This window comes from Thalassophryne amazonica, chromosome 11 (genome assembly GCF_902500255.1).
Source record: "Thalassophryne amazonica chromosome 11, fThaAma1.1, whole genome shotgun sequence".
Lineage (NCBI taxonomy): Eukaryota > Metazoa > Chordata > Actinopteri > Batrachoidiformes > Batrachoididae > Thalassophryne > Thalassophryne amazonica.
Genome location: NC_047113.1, coordinates 50,526,368 through 50,540,685, shown reverse-complemented (window position 1 = coordinate 50,540,685; position 14,318 = coordinate 50,526,368). Strand labels below are relative to the sequence as shown.

Below are 14,318 nucleotides of genomic sequence, written 5' to 3'. Positions count from 1 at the left end.
GTTTCATTACACTAGAAGTCTTTCAGAAAGCGCTGTAACTAGGTTTAAGGATATGATTCCTTCTTTATGTTCTCTAATGCCATATACCAACACAGTGCAGAGTAGCTACCTAAACTCTGTAAGGGAGATAGAGTATCTCGTCAATAGTTTTACATCCTCATTGAAGACAACTTTGGATGCTGTAGCTCCTCTGAAAAAGAGAGCTTTAAATCAGAAGTGTCTGACTCCGTGGTATAACTCACAAACTCGTAGCTTAAAGCAGATAACCCGTAAGTTGGAGAGGAAATGGCGTCTCACTAATTTAGAAGATCTTCACTTCCCCTGAAAAAAGAGTCTGTTGCTCTATAAAAAAGCCCTCCGTAAAGCTAGGACATCTTTCTACTCATCACTAATTGAAGAAAATAAGAACAACCCCAGGTTTCTTTTCAGCACTGTAGCCAGGCTGACAAAGAGTCAGAGCTCTATTGAGCTGAGTATTCCATTAACTTTAACTAGTAATGACTTCATGACTTTCTTTGCTAACAAAATTTTAACTATTAGAGAAAAAATTACTCATAACCATCCCAAAGACGTATCGTTATCTTTGGCTGCTTTCAGTGATGCCGGTATTTGGTTAGACTCTTTCTCTCCGATTGTTCTGTCTGAGTTATTTTCATTAGTTACTTCATCCAAACCATCAACATGTTTATTAGACCCCATTCCTACCAGGCTGCTCAAGGAAGCCCTACCATTATTTAATGCTTCGATCTTAAATATGATCAATCTATCTTTGTTAGTTGGCTATGTACCACAGGCTTTTAAGGTGGCAGTAATTAAACCATTACTTAAAAAGCCATCACTTGACCCAGCTATCTTAGCTAATTATAGGCCAATCTCCAACCTTCCTTTTCTCTCAAAAATTCTTGAAAGGGTAGTTGTAAAACAGCTAACTGATCATCTGCAGAGGAATGGTCTATTTGAAGAGTTTCAGTCAGGTTTTAGAATTCATCATGGTACAGAAACAGCATTAGTGAAGGTTACAAATGATCTTCTTATGGCCTCGGACAGTGGACTCATCTCTGTGCTTGTTCTGTTAGACCTCAGTGCTGCTTTTGATACTGTTGACCATAAAAATTTTATTACAGAGATTAGAGCATGCCATAGGTATTAAAGGCACTGCGCTGCGGTGGTTTGAATCATATTTGTCTAATAGATTACAATTTGTTCATGTAAATGGGGAATCTTCTTCACAGACTAAAGTTAATTATGGAGTTCCACAAGGTTCTGTGCTAGGACCAATTTTATTCACTTTATACATGCTTCCCTTAGGCAGTATTATTAGACGGTATTGCTTAAATTTTCATTGTTACGCAGATGATACCCTGACCTCTAGTAATACTGTGAGAAATCTTGGAGTCATTTTTGATCAGGATATGTCATTCAAAGCGCATATTAAACAAATATGTAGGACTGCTTTTTTGCATTTACGCAATATCTCTAAAATCAGAAAGGTCTTGTCTCAGAGTGATGCTGAAAAACTAATTCATGCATTTATTTCCTCTAGGCTGGACTATTGTAATTCATTATTATCAGGTTGTCCTAAAAGTTCCCTAAAAAGCCTTCAGTTAATTCAAAATGCTGCAGCTAGAGTACTGACGGGGACTAGAAGGAGAGAGCATATCTCACCCATATTGGCCTCTCTTCATTGGCTTCCTGTTAATTCTAGAATAGAATTTAAAATTCTTTTTCTTACTTATAAGGTTTTGAATAATCAGGTCCCATCTTATCTTAGGGACCTCGTCGTACCATATCACCCCAATAGAGCGCTTCGCTCTCAGACTGCAGGCTTACTTGTAGTTCCTAGGGTTTGTAAGAGTAGAATGGGAGGCAGAGCCTTCAGCTTTCAGGCTCCTCTCCTGTGGAACCAGCTCCCAATTCAGATCAGGGAGACAGACACCCTCTCTACTTTTAAGATTAGGCTTAAAACTTTCCTTTTTGCTAAAGCTTATAGTTAGGGCTGGATCAGGTGACCCTGAACCATCCCTTAGTTATGCTGCTATAGACGTAGACTGCTGGGGGGTTCCCATGATGCACTGTTTCTTTCTCTTTTTGCTCTGTATGCACCACTCTGCATTTAATCATTAGTGATCGATCTCTGCTCCCCTCCACAGCATGTCTTTTTCCTGGTTCTCTCCCTCAGCCCCAACCAGTCCCAGCAGAAGACTGCCCCTCCCTGAGCCTGGTTCTGCTGGAGGTTTCTTCCTGTTAAAAGGGAGTTTTTCCTTCCCACTGTAGCCAAGTGCTTGCTCACAGGGGGTCGTTTTGACCGTTGGGGTTTTACATAATTATTGTATGGCCTTGCCTTACAATATAAAGCGCCTTGGGGCAACTGTTTGTTGTGATTTGGCGCTATATAAAAAAATTGATTGATTGATTGATTGATTGATATTCCTGTCTGCCAGACAGATACTAATATGAACTCTTTGGCAGGTAGGCTAATAAAATAGTGAGAAGCAGAAAGCATTAAGATTTTTAATATTATGAATAATACAAATAATAATAACCTTTCACAGTTAAGTCTTTTACAATTGCTTGTGCAAAGAAAGATGTAAACTATTATTTGGCAGTCATAGCTGCTGTAAACGGACCAGTCTCACCAAGTGTCCGACTCTCACTGAGTCATATTCAATGTCCATAAGACAAACAAAAGAATAAATAAAATGTATACTTTATAAATGCCATTCTCACTGCTAACACCCACTTTGGTGGTTTATTTCATGTGGCTTTTTTTCAGGAATATTAGTTGGTCCACATGTTCAGGAAGAAGCAGGCTGCGCTGTGCTGAACACTCGTTCAGAAGGAACACTTGTTGCAGGGATGGACACGTAACTCCTGGAAAATTTTGAAAGCAGTGGAAGATCCACTTCTTCTTTCCACCACTGCAACACATTGCCACTCTGAGCTAAACTATCCCCCCCCCCCCCCCCCCCCCCGTATTTTGCTGCTTCCTACTTAACTCGCTCGCTCTCTCTGCCTGTGTAAGGTTTAGCAGCGTGGCATGCCTTACCTGTGTCTTGTCATGCTTCCCATAGTTTAAAAAAAAGCCAAAGCATTTCCAAACGCCTGATTTTAAATGTTTTAGGTGCATCAAAAATTTCCTCTGAGTGTTTGCTGCTGCTGTCGCGGGGCTGCGTGTTTGTTAGAAATGTACTTTCAAGCTTCCGTCCATGATGCATTCAAGGTGCATCGGAAAAAAAATCGATGCAAGCAGGCAGCGAGCGATCCATCCACGATTCAACCCATCAAATGAATAGATGCACACTGAATGAATCGAAGCACTCGCATCGCGCGCGTTTGTATCTAGATACCGATTCGTATCGATTAATCTCCACATCTACTGTATACAGTTCTGTACCCTGAACAATTGCGTGTGTACCATACGGTTCGATACAAATCCATGTATTGTGACACCACTAAAGAATTGTGGTTCTTATTCTGTGTTGTTGTCTCAGCTTATATACTACTTGGCAATGATACCACTGGCCATAAAGACTGTAATTGCCTCAGCAGTCTGATGGTTGACCCCAGTGAGCTTGACCTTCAGCCAAATTTTTGACATCTGGGTGACCTTCTCAGGGCAGTTCTGGTATCCAGCTAAGTCTTTCCCACATTAGGTCAAAATCGGGTTAAAAATCAAATTCCTTGAACTTTACCTAAATTAATTCCTTAACAGCAATTTTGGGGTCAACCTTAATTAACACACCAAGCTTAATAGAAATCATATTTGCCATGTTGGGTGAACATTGAAGTGAAAATTAAGGTTTTGACTTGTAACCTTGACTTCTCTCAAAACAGACCCTTTAAGGGCACCTTCCATCCATCCATCCATTTTCTTCCGCTTTATCCGGAGTCGGGTCGCGGGGCCAGCAGCTCAAGCAAAGCCGCCCAGACCTCCCGATCCACACACACCTCCCCCAGCTCCTCCGGGGGAACCCCAAGGCGTTCCCAAGCCAGCTGAGAGATGTAGTCCCTCCAGTGTGTCCTGGGTCTTCCCCGGGGCCTCCTCCTGGTGGGACATGCCCAGAACACCTCTCCAGCGAGGCGTCCAGGGGGCATCCGGAAAAGATGCCAGAGCCACCTCAACTGACTCCTTTCGACGTGGAGGAGCAGCGGCTCGACTCCGAGCTCCTCCCGAGTGACCGAGCTCCTCACCCTATCTCTAAGGGAGCGCCCAGCCACCCTGCGGAGGAAACTCATCTCGGCCGCTTGTACTCGCGATCTCGTTCTTTCGGTCATGAGCCAAATCTCATGACCATAGGTGAGGATCGGAACGTAGATCGATCGGTAAATCGAGAGCTTTGCCCCCCTACTCAGCTCTCTCTTCACCACGACGGTCTGATACAGCGACCGCATCACTGCAGATGCTGCACCGATCCATCTATCAATCTCACGCTCCATCTGTCCCTCACTCGTGAACAAGACCCCGAGATACTTAAACTCCTCCACTTGAGGCAAGGACACTCCACCGACCTGAAGAGGGCAAAGCACCTTTTTCCGGTCGAGAACCACAGCCTCGGATTTGGAGGTGCTGATTTTCATCCCGGACGCTTCACACTCGGCTGCAAACCGCCCCAGTGCACGCTGAAGGTCCTGATTTGACGAAGCCAACAGAACCACATTGTCCGCAAACAGCAGAGACAAGATTCTGTGGTTCCCAAACCAGACCCCCTCTACACCCTGGCTGCGCCTAGAAATTCTGTCCATAAAAATAATGAACAGAACCAGTGACAAAGGGCAGCCCTGGCAGAGGCCAACGTGCACTGGAAACAGGTTTGACTTACTACCGGCAATGCGAACCAAGCTCCTGCTGCAGTCGTACAGGAATCGGATAACCCTTAGCAAAGGACCCCGGACCCTATACTCCCGGAGCACTCCCCAAAGGGTGCCCCGAGGGACACGTTCGAACGCCTTCTCTAGATCCACAAAACACGTGGACTGGTTAGGCAAACTCCCATGAACCCTCGAGCACCCGATGGAGCATGTAGAACTGGTCCAGTGTGCCGCGACCAGGACGAAAACCACACTGCTCCTCCTGAATCCGAGGTTCGACCATCGGTCGAATTCTCCTCTCCAGTACTCTGGAATAGACCTTACCGGGGAGGCTGAGGAGTGTGATCCCCCTATAGTTGGAACACACCCTCCGGTCCCCCTTCTTAAACAGAGGGACCACCACCCCGGTCTGCCAATCCAGAGGCACTGTCCCCGATCGCCACGCGATGTTGCAGAGGCGTGTCAGCCAAGACAGCCCCACAACATCCAGAGACTTAAGGTACTCAGGACGGATTTCATCCACTCCAGGAGCCTTGCCACAGAGGAGCTTTCTAACCACCTCGGTGACTTCGGCCTGTGTAATGGATGAGTCCGCCTCCGAGTCCCCAGTCTCTGCTTCCTTTTCGGAAGACGTGACGATGGGATTGAGGAGATCCTCGAAGTACTCCTTCCACCACCTGACAACATCCCCAGTCAGGGTCAACAGCTCCCCACCCGCACCGTAGACAGTGCTGGTGGAGAGCTGCTTCCGCCTCCCGAGGTGTTGGACGGTTTGCCAGAATCTCTTCGAGGCTGACCTATAGTCCTCCTCCATAGCCTCCCCGAACTCCTCCCAGACCCGAGTTTTTGCCTCTGCGACCGTACGGGCTGCGGCACGCTTGGCCTGACGGTACCTGTCAGCTGCCTCTGGGGTCCCACCTACCAACAAAGATACGTAGGACTCCTTCTTCAGCTTGATGGCATCCCTTACTTCTGGTGTCCACCACCGGGTTCGGGGATTGCCGCCGCGACAGGCACCAGAGACCTTGCGACCACAGCTACGAGCAGCCACATCGACAATGGAGGTGGAGAACATGGTCCACTCGGACTCCATGTCTCCAACCTCCCCTGGGATCTGGGAGAAGCTCTCCCGGAGGTGGGAGTTGAAGACCTCGCTAACAGAGGGTTCCGCCAGTCGTTCCCAGCAGACCCTCACGATATGTTTGGGCCTGCCAGGTCTGACCGGCTTCCTACCCTACCAGCGGATCCAACTCGCCACCAGGTGGTGATCAGTCGACAGCTCTGCCCCTCTCTTCACTCGAGTGTCCGAGACACGTGGCCGAAGGTCAGATGATACGACTACAAAGTCGATAATCGACCTCCGGCTCAGGCTGTCCTGGTGCCACGTGCACTTATGGACACCCTTGTGCTCGAACATGGTGTTCGTGATGGACAAACTGTGACTAGCACAGAAGTCCAACAACTGAACACCACTCGGGTTCAGATCGGGGAGGCCGTGCTTCCCGATCACCGCCCTCCAGGTCTCACTGTCGCCGCCCACGTGGGCATTGAAATCCCCCAGGAGAACAATGGAGTCCCTAGTCGGAGTAGTACCCCTCCCAGGGACTCCAGGAAGGTCGGGTACTCTGCACTGCTGCTTGGCCCGTAGGCCGAGACAACGGTGAGAGACCTGTCCCCGACCCGAAGGCGTAGGGACGCGACCCTCTCATTCACCGGAGTGCACTCCAACACTTGGCGACTGAGCTGGGGAGCAATAAGCAATGCGACCCCAGCTCTCCGCCTCTCCCCGTGGGCGACGCCAGAAAAATGAAGTGTCCAGCCCCTCTCCAGGAGTTGGGTACCAGAGCCCAAGCTGTGCGTGGAGGTGAGCCCGACTATCTCTAGTTGGTATCTCTCAACCTCCCGCACAAGCTCAGGCTCCTTCCCCCCTAGCGAGGTGACATTCCACGTCCCAACAGCCAGGGGCTGTAAGCATGGACCGGGCCGCCGGGCCATCCGCCCTCGACGGCCACCCAATCCTCTCTGCACCCGACCCCCATGGCCCCCCTCTGCAGGTGGTGAACCCACAGGAGGGCGGGCCCACGTCACTCTTTCGGGCTGAGCCCGGCCGAGCCCCATGGGCTAAGGCCCGACCACCAGGCGCTCGCGCGCAAGCCCCAACCCCATGCCTGGCTCCAGGGTGGGACCCCGGCTCCGCCATACCGGACGACGTCACAGTCCTTGATCTTTTACTGGTCATGGAGGTTCTGAACTGAACCTTACAGGTGCCCTGTAAGGGCACCTGTCATCCACAAAACACATTTGGTAGAAATTGGGCAAAGGACCTTGGATGATAACAGAGAATTGTTGCCCATATAATTTTATGATTATCAGACCCACTTATACTTCCTGATGTTAGATGCTCGAGTATTTTGATTAAAAATGTTATGTTGGAAGTCATATCTGTAACACAGTATAGATGTACATGTGGTGAATGACGTTTCTTATCACCTATTCTTGAGTTATGGCTCTAGGAACACTCTATGTAAATTAGCAGCCTAATTAACATATCTTTATATCTATTAATTTTTTTTGTGTCACCATAATATATACACCTTATGAATATAATCTAAAGTCTGTCATAAATCAAACTTCTATAATGGCTGTTTTAATAAAAGTCGCCCTCGTAAATATGCAAATTAAGCACAAGACAACCTTAAAATCTAATCGGCTCATCAACTCACCATCGGGTACGAGTGGGCTAAAGTGTCTGTCATGGTCTGTTTTGAGTTATTGTGTTAACAAGACTATATCCACACAGACACACAGCTTAACACACTCGCACACTGCCAGGACATAAAAATACTTTTTGCACATCTCGCCTCACCCTCTTTCCTGAGATGGCTGCAAGAAAAGACGTTTACTTCTTTCCCTTTATTTAGGATGTGCCAGAGGGTAGAACTTTTCCAAAGACAAACCATTGTCTTTCACATTTTTGGAGTTGAACATGCCAGGAATTTGTTACATTTTTATGTGGTACAGCACTTAAAAGCTTTGTCACTTATTAAATCTGGGGTTGATCAGTGCTACTGTAAAATTGTAAGTGCTGTCATAAAACTTCAAGCATTGACCTAAAACATTTGGTGCACTTTTTGCAGGACTCGCCAAGCCTGCCTCAGCTTGTTGCACTGGAGCACAAGGAACAGAGTGATAAAGTGAAAGAGGAAGTCAGAGCATCAGTGGAGCACTTCCTTCAGGTGAAGTCCACCAGGAAAATAAAACCTACGTCAGTGCTTAAAATCTTCACAACTCAATAATATTTTGTACTTTTCTTTTGCAGGAATTGGTTTCTGACAATACGATTGGCCATACCCAACCAGTGTTTCTGTTTCTCTGCCCACTTGACAAACTCCTGAATGAGGATGAACATTATGGAGGTGTGTGGAGCATCCTTAGTGGCTTGGCCTACTTTCTGACTCCAGGTCAAGAGGAAGAAGAGGTAACATCGCATACTCTTTTTCCATTAACCTCGCATTAGTTGTCTTCCTGGTTGCACTCACATACTATGAACAAGGACCTGAGTCTAGTTACTGTATATCCATATATCACAGGTTCTCAGTCCTGATTCATTTCTTGATTTATGTCTTAACACCTGACTAGATCAGAGTGACTCACGAAGAGCTCTGAACATATGATGTGTATTAATCTCAGCAGAAAAAGCGTGATGTCTCCGGAAAACTGGAGGAGTTGAAAAAATGACTGCCTGTCTGACTTTTTTATTCTCTTTATGTTGCGTAATGCAGGTTCACCAGATTCTGGGTTGTGTTGTCCTCGGGCCTCTTTGGTTTGGACATAAGTGTCTTCTAATTCGTTTTCTCTCTAGTTATCTTTGTGGATTGTCTTTTTCTTCTTCTTTTCAGAATGTTAGTCCTCACACAGAAGGCCCAAAAGAAAATCGGACGCCCTCTGCGTTGCCAAAATCTGCAGCAGTGCCTTCAGAAAAACCTGACCTCTCCAGTAGTGCACTCCCAACTATTGTCATCTCTGAATGTGAACCTTATGTGGCGCCTCAAGAGGAAAGACAATCATCAAAGGAAATCCAGGATGTTGGAAGGTCAGGCTCAAGTCCTGAAATCTATCCCCAAGATAAAAATGAGGACCCTGGTAATTCATCCACCTCACATTTTAAAATGATCATAAAAGGATTGTCTCGATCCAGGTCAGAAGAGACTCTTGTTTCCTCAAAAACTAGCTATGATGAAGACCAGCTGGGCTCAGGCTGCTCACAGTCCAGCCTGAATGGAAGCCTGCGGGGAGACTGCGTAGATGGCCCTTCACGGCTTTATTCAGGAACAAGATCAAATAAAAAAGACAAAATTGGTTTCAGAATGTTGAATGGCCCAAATAAGGCTAAAGGGAAGGACAACATCACTTTGCCAAGAGGGGAGGATGCACAGAAAAGCCAAGGAAACTGGGAGCAGCTGGAAGCAACCAAAGCCATATTTGATTTGCTGAAAGAAATATCAGGTTTGTTCATTTTTCAAATCTTTGTTACAAAAACCTACATATCCCTTTGAAGTTGATTCCATTGTTACGTCCGCCAAGGACGTAACAATGGATTTATTCGTCTGTCTGTCTAACTGTTAACAGGATTACCTAAAAACTACTGAACATATTTTGACAATTTTCACCACAGAATATATTAATGTAATGTAATTAAAATATGTTAATTATTAGTTATTTAAAAGAAAAGTATAACTAATGAGCCCTCTAGTTTATTTAGGTTTCTGTAATTGCCAGGATATGCTTGAAGTTAACAGCATTGTTAAATTGTATATAGGGATAAATATTGATCATATGGAAAGTGTGTGTGTGTGTGTGTGTGTGTGTGTGTGTGTGTGTGTGTGTGTGTGTGTGTGTGTGTGTGTGTGTGTGTGTGTGTGTGTAGTTTGAAGCACTAAGTAAAAGGCAATTGGTATTTAATCTCAAACGTTTTGCATCATTTGCAAAATTTCATTAGAAAAGATGAGCTTTTTGGATTTATCATGTGATGTCACTAAAATGTTTCTTCTGTGTAATACTTAACATCGTGTGTTTCAAGTCTATGAAACCTGCTCTTCACACTAAATTGAAACAGAAGAGGTGAGTTCCTTATTTCTGCAGATATGTTTTTTTGTCAGTTACAGTTGTAGCTCAATTAGTATGTCACCTGAGAAAACCAGTATTCTGTCCAGGAGAACCAGATGAGTCATTCGATCTGGATCATTGTAGATGTCAAGGTTATGCCTTATTCATCTTGATTTTTGGATTGGACTTATTTTAGGAAATGGAAGTCAAAGTATTTTGATCTTTCAGTACTGAAAAAAAAAAAAATTCCAAGATGATCAATAAAGCCTGTTCTAGAATCTGTAATGGGCTGTTACTGGGGACAAAAAATGGCTTTGTGGTGACACACACTTTATGAAAATTTCAGGAAGTGTAATCCATAGTTTTTGGATGCCCCCACACCTTACTAGTAGTTCATCCCGTAACAAGGCTACAAGCCACTCAAGGTTAGGGATTACAAAAGACGTGATTGATGCAGCTGTTTTGATAATGACAGTAACGGTGCTCATGAGATTGAGGTGGCAGTGACAAGAAAGATGGAGATGCTGATGATGAAGATTATGAAATGTACATCAGTTCTGACAGAAAAGGGCAATTGGACTGATGCAGTGTCACAGAAAGATGTTTATTGACATTGGACTTGAAAACACCAAGGTTGTAGTGAACAGGGAAGCAGTCCTTTAGTAATTTGTTCCATAAAGAGGCTGTTTGAGGAAAGAAACTGTCAATGTGAAACTTCCATCTGGAATTCAGAGTACAGATGTAGTGAGGATGGTTTGTATCCATGGAGATGGCTAATCGAGTTCTAGCTGTAAATGAATGAAGAGGTGGAATAAGTGCCCTTCGTTTGTCAGAGCACTTGCCATTAAAATGCTGATAAAGCAAAAACAAACTTGCAACATCTCTTCTGATGGACAGAAGTTGAAGTGTGGAAAACAAGTAATCTCCAGCAAGGTTTCTGTAGCAATTTTGCACTCTATCCAAACAAAATAGTGCTCTTAGCATCCACAGCCCAGATGTGGTAGCAGTATTCCATTTTAGGTCTCATTTGACTCTTATGCAGATACATAATGGCAGCAGGAGTTGGATACCTTCTCAAACAATGACCCCTACCGTTTTACCAGCTGTTTTAGCAACGGACACAATATGAGTTTCAGTTAAGATCTGAGGTGAATTTGAGACCTAACTGTCATTTGAAATGGGGATCTTTAGGGAGACTAGAACCCTTCATATGAACAGAGGGGAATGAGGATTGGATCAGTGGTGGTGAAAAGAGAGTAACTTTGTTTTGGAGGTGCTGAAGGTCATGATCCATTTATTTCCCCATTGCACCATTTCTTCAAAGTCAGAAGACAGATCACCTGCTAAGAAGTGATCATTGTGGTTGCTGGAAGTTTGGCTATAAAGTGTTGTATCATCAGCATAGATGTTGACAAACAATCTAATGATATCAGGAACAAGATAGGTCCAAGAAAAGACCCCTGTGGAACACCTGCATTAATATTGTGGGACACACTGATCTGCTTACAATTCAGTTAAGAATAATTGATGGAAAACATTACTCAGCTGGAAGCGTTTGAACAGCCGTGACTTCAATTTAAAAACTTGATGTAAATATAAAATGCATGGACATGTCCGTAAATACGAGGCAATGTGAATAATAAATTGTTAGGCTTTTGTAATCTGTTGAAGACATAATTGTCCTTGTAGCAATTTTATTCTCCTTTCCCTTAATTTTTTTCCCCCAACAGGAAATTCCATCCTCTTGAACATATTTGATGCCATTTTGAAACCGGTTATGCCCATTTTAAAAAAGTAAGTTGATGATTCCTAAACATTCCACACTTTCTTGAGCTGCTAGATCTTTGTTAGTTGTTTTATGGATTGTCGGTTGTGTTCCTCTTCAGGAAAGTGAACTCTTTCTTGAACAAAATGAACCCAACAGAAGTGCAGATGGCCTCTTACATCGACACACTGCGTGACGAGCTTTGGCCACAGTTTCCCCCATCAGCGCCTCGGCCCCCTCGCACTGAGGAGGAGAAAAATGACACCAGGGACCGAGCACATCAGCTAATCAATGCCAGATGTAGGTGATGCCTCCTTGTGCACGAACAAACAGGGAAACAGGCATTTGTTAAATTAATGTTCTGTGTAAAATTTATCTTATGTTTTTCCTATAGATTCCAGCTATCTTATCCTGAAGAAGACTGACGTGGAGTCTGTTTTTAGTCTTTTTCAGAACAAAGAAGAAAACAAAACACTTGCATATGTGAGTATTATAGGAAGCACTTTCAAGAATTAAAATTATTTCTTTGATTGCAATTTGACATTTAACCTATTTTTATTTTGTGTACACATTGTTTTCAGATTGTGTTGCTTACCTTTTTTTCCTTACCATGCCCACTTTAGATGCTGCTCTCATTCCTGCTGCAGGAATTTCTTCCCAGTGAGAATTCCCTGCATGTGAACTTCAGTACCCTTCAGAAGCTGAGCAACATCAGCAGCAACTGATGTGGAATTTTTATTTAATTATTTATTTATTTTAAATGACACTTAAAATTTTAGAATATTAATATTTATTAAACTGCTTGAAAGACTTAAAATACTTGTCATTTTTATATATTGGGGCTGAATATATTTAGTTTTTTACACACCATTGGGGGGGGAGGATTTGTATTCCTCCCTTGTAAAAGGAGAGAATGGACAGCATTTCATATTTCACATTTGAAGGTTTTAATTAGTTTCTGTACATATTGACTTTGAGCACTTTTTATGGGGAGAATGTTAATGCACCGTTTAATTTGGCCTAAGCTTTTTTTATTCAAAAAAAATATTATTACTGATCACGTAAAGCTCTCAAATGTGGCCAATTGCTCTATCAAAAGAAACTTGAAATGGTATGAAAAATTCAATAAAGCTTTGGTTTTTTTTTTTTTCCTTTTTAACATTTTCTTGATCTGTTATTTTTGCATAATTTAAATATTTGGTCTCCATGATAGATTTCGGAGTTTGTTGCAGTAACTGTCATTGGTTCCAGTGGATTATTTGTTTTACTGGAGTGAATGAGAACTGAGATATGACTACAGCTACACTAAATAACTGTAGTCGGATTTTGGATCGGCTGTAACTGCTGCCACAGAGGAAAACAGTTGGCACTATACAAATTATGAATGTCTGTGGGGGCATTAATCAGAATATTTGCATGTTGAAAGATGGAATGTTCCATTAAATGAGGTGAAGCAAAGTTCAGTGGAACATTCAATCTTGCAACTCATGCAAGTATTCTTTCCTCAATACAATGGGACAAATAATCAGTAACGTGAAATACAATCCACCAGTCAAATGGCTAGGATCTGTTCATTCGTTTTCTGCTGCTTTGCTAGGTCAGGGTAGCATTGGCAGCAGGCCAAGCGGCTCATCCCACACTTCCCTATCCTTGGGCATCTGGGAAATACAACCCCTCCGGCCTGTCCTGGGTCTTCTCTGGAACCTCAACCCAGTTGGATGTGCCTGGAAGCCAACAGATTCACATCAGAAAATGCAGAGAGGCAATTCTCAGGTCATCAGAATGGTGACTGAATTGACACATCGTGGCGGAGGAGTTTGTGGTCTCCAGTGATCCTCAGCTGTGTTGTTTGGAGCTTTAGCTCCTGTTAAAAAGACTGTGGTTGACAGAATAAATATTAGCCTCACACAGATTACGGAAATGGGCATTACTGTGGCTTTGGGGTGGGGGTGTCTACAGCCATGGGCCTCAGTCGGGCTCAGCCTGAAGAAACAACATAATGTCACCTCCATGTGGGATCACCACCCGCAAGGAGAGAACAAAGGGTCTGCTGTGCTGTTCTATGGGCAGTGGATGGAGAAAAAAGCCCACACAAACTGGCAATTGTAGGTTCATGTGTTGGGTGCTTTAGTATTTGGTCTATTATTGAAGCAGCTATCTGACCAGGATTACCTGAAGCACATTATGCCTGTCCATGACGATAACATCCCTGTTGAGGATGAGCTATAAGTGGTCCAGACTAAGAAGCCTCTATGCATTTACAAGTGGCCATTTGCCTTTTGTGCACTGCGTCGCAGATCGCGTCTCAAAGCTGTCAACAGTCACCTTGTGTTTCAAGTTCACAGGGTTGGGAGGGTTACTTTAAAAATGTATTCCGATACAGTTACTAGTTACCTGTTGAAAAATGTAATCAGTAATGTAATCCAAGTACCATAATATTAAAGTTATGTAATTTGATTACTTTAATTTACTTCTGGATTACTCCAATATCAAATATGCTAATACAGACAAAAGAAACTAAATAGAAATAGTCTTGACCACATAGCACAGTTTATTAAGCAAAAATAAAACTGTTTCTTTTACATGGCATGCTCTGTTTTACTTCACATTATGAATTAAGAGCGCCACAATATTGTTT

General features: G+C 43.7%; 1 protein-coding gene across 3 annotated transcripts in view; it reads left to right on the top strand.

Moving 5' to 3' along the window:
• si:rp71-46j2.7 overlaps positions 1–12,698 on the top strand; it is a 33,763-nt gene extending 21,065 nt beyond the window's left edge. The window contains exons 10-16 of one of the 3 annotated variants that reach the window (XM_034181676.1): positions 7,947–8,045; positions 8,129–8,287; positions 8,709–9,315; positions 11,646–11,709; positions 11,802–11,980; positions 12,075–12,163; positions 12,304–12,698. In XM_034181676.1, coding sequence (XP_034037567.1) covers positions 7,947–8,045; positions 8,129–8,287; positions 8,709–9,315; positions 11,646–11,709; positions 11,802–11,980; positions 12,075–12,163; positions 12,304–12,405 — 1,299 coding nt within the window. In that variant the 3' untranslated portion in view covers positions 12,406–12,698. Of the gene's footprint in view, positions 1–7,946; positions 8,046–8,128; positions 8,288–8,708; positions 9,316–9,889; positions 10,152–11,645; positions 11,710–11,801; positions 11,981–12,074; positions 12,164–12,303 lie in introns of those variants that run through there. The other 2 variants (XM_034181678.1, XM_034181677.1) reach the window with 2 other exon arrangements.
• The last annotated feature ends 1,620 nt before the right edge of the window (positions 12,699–14,318 follow it).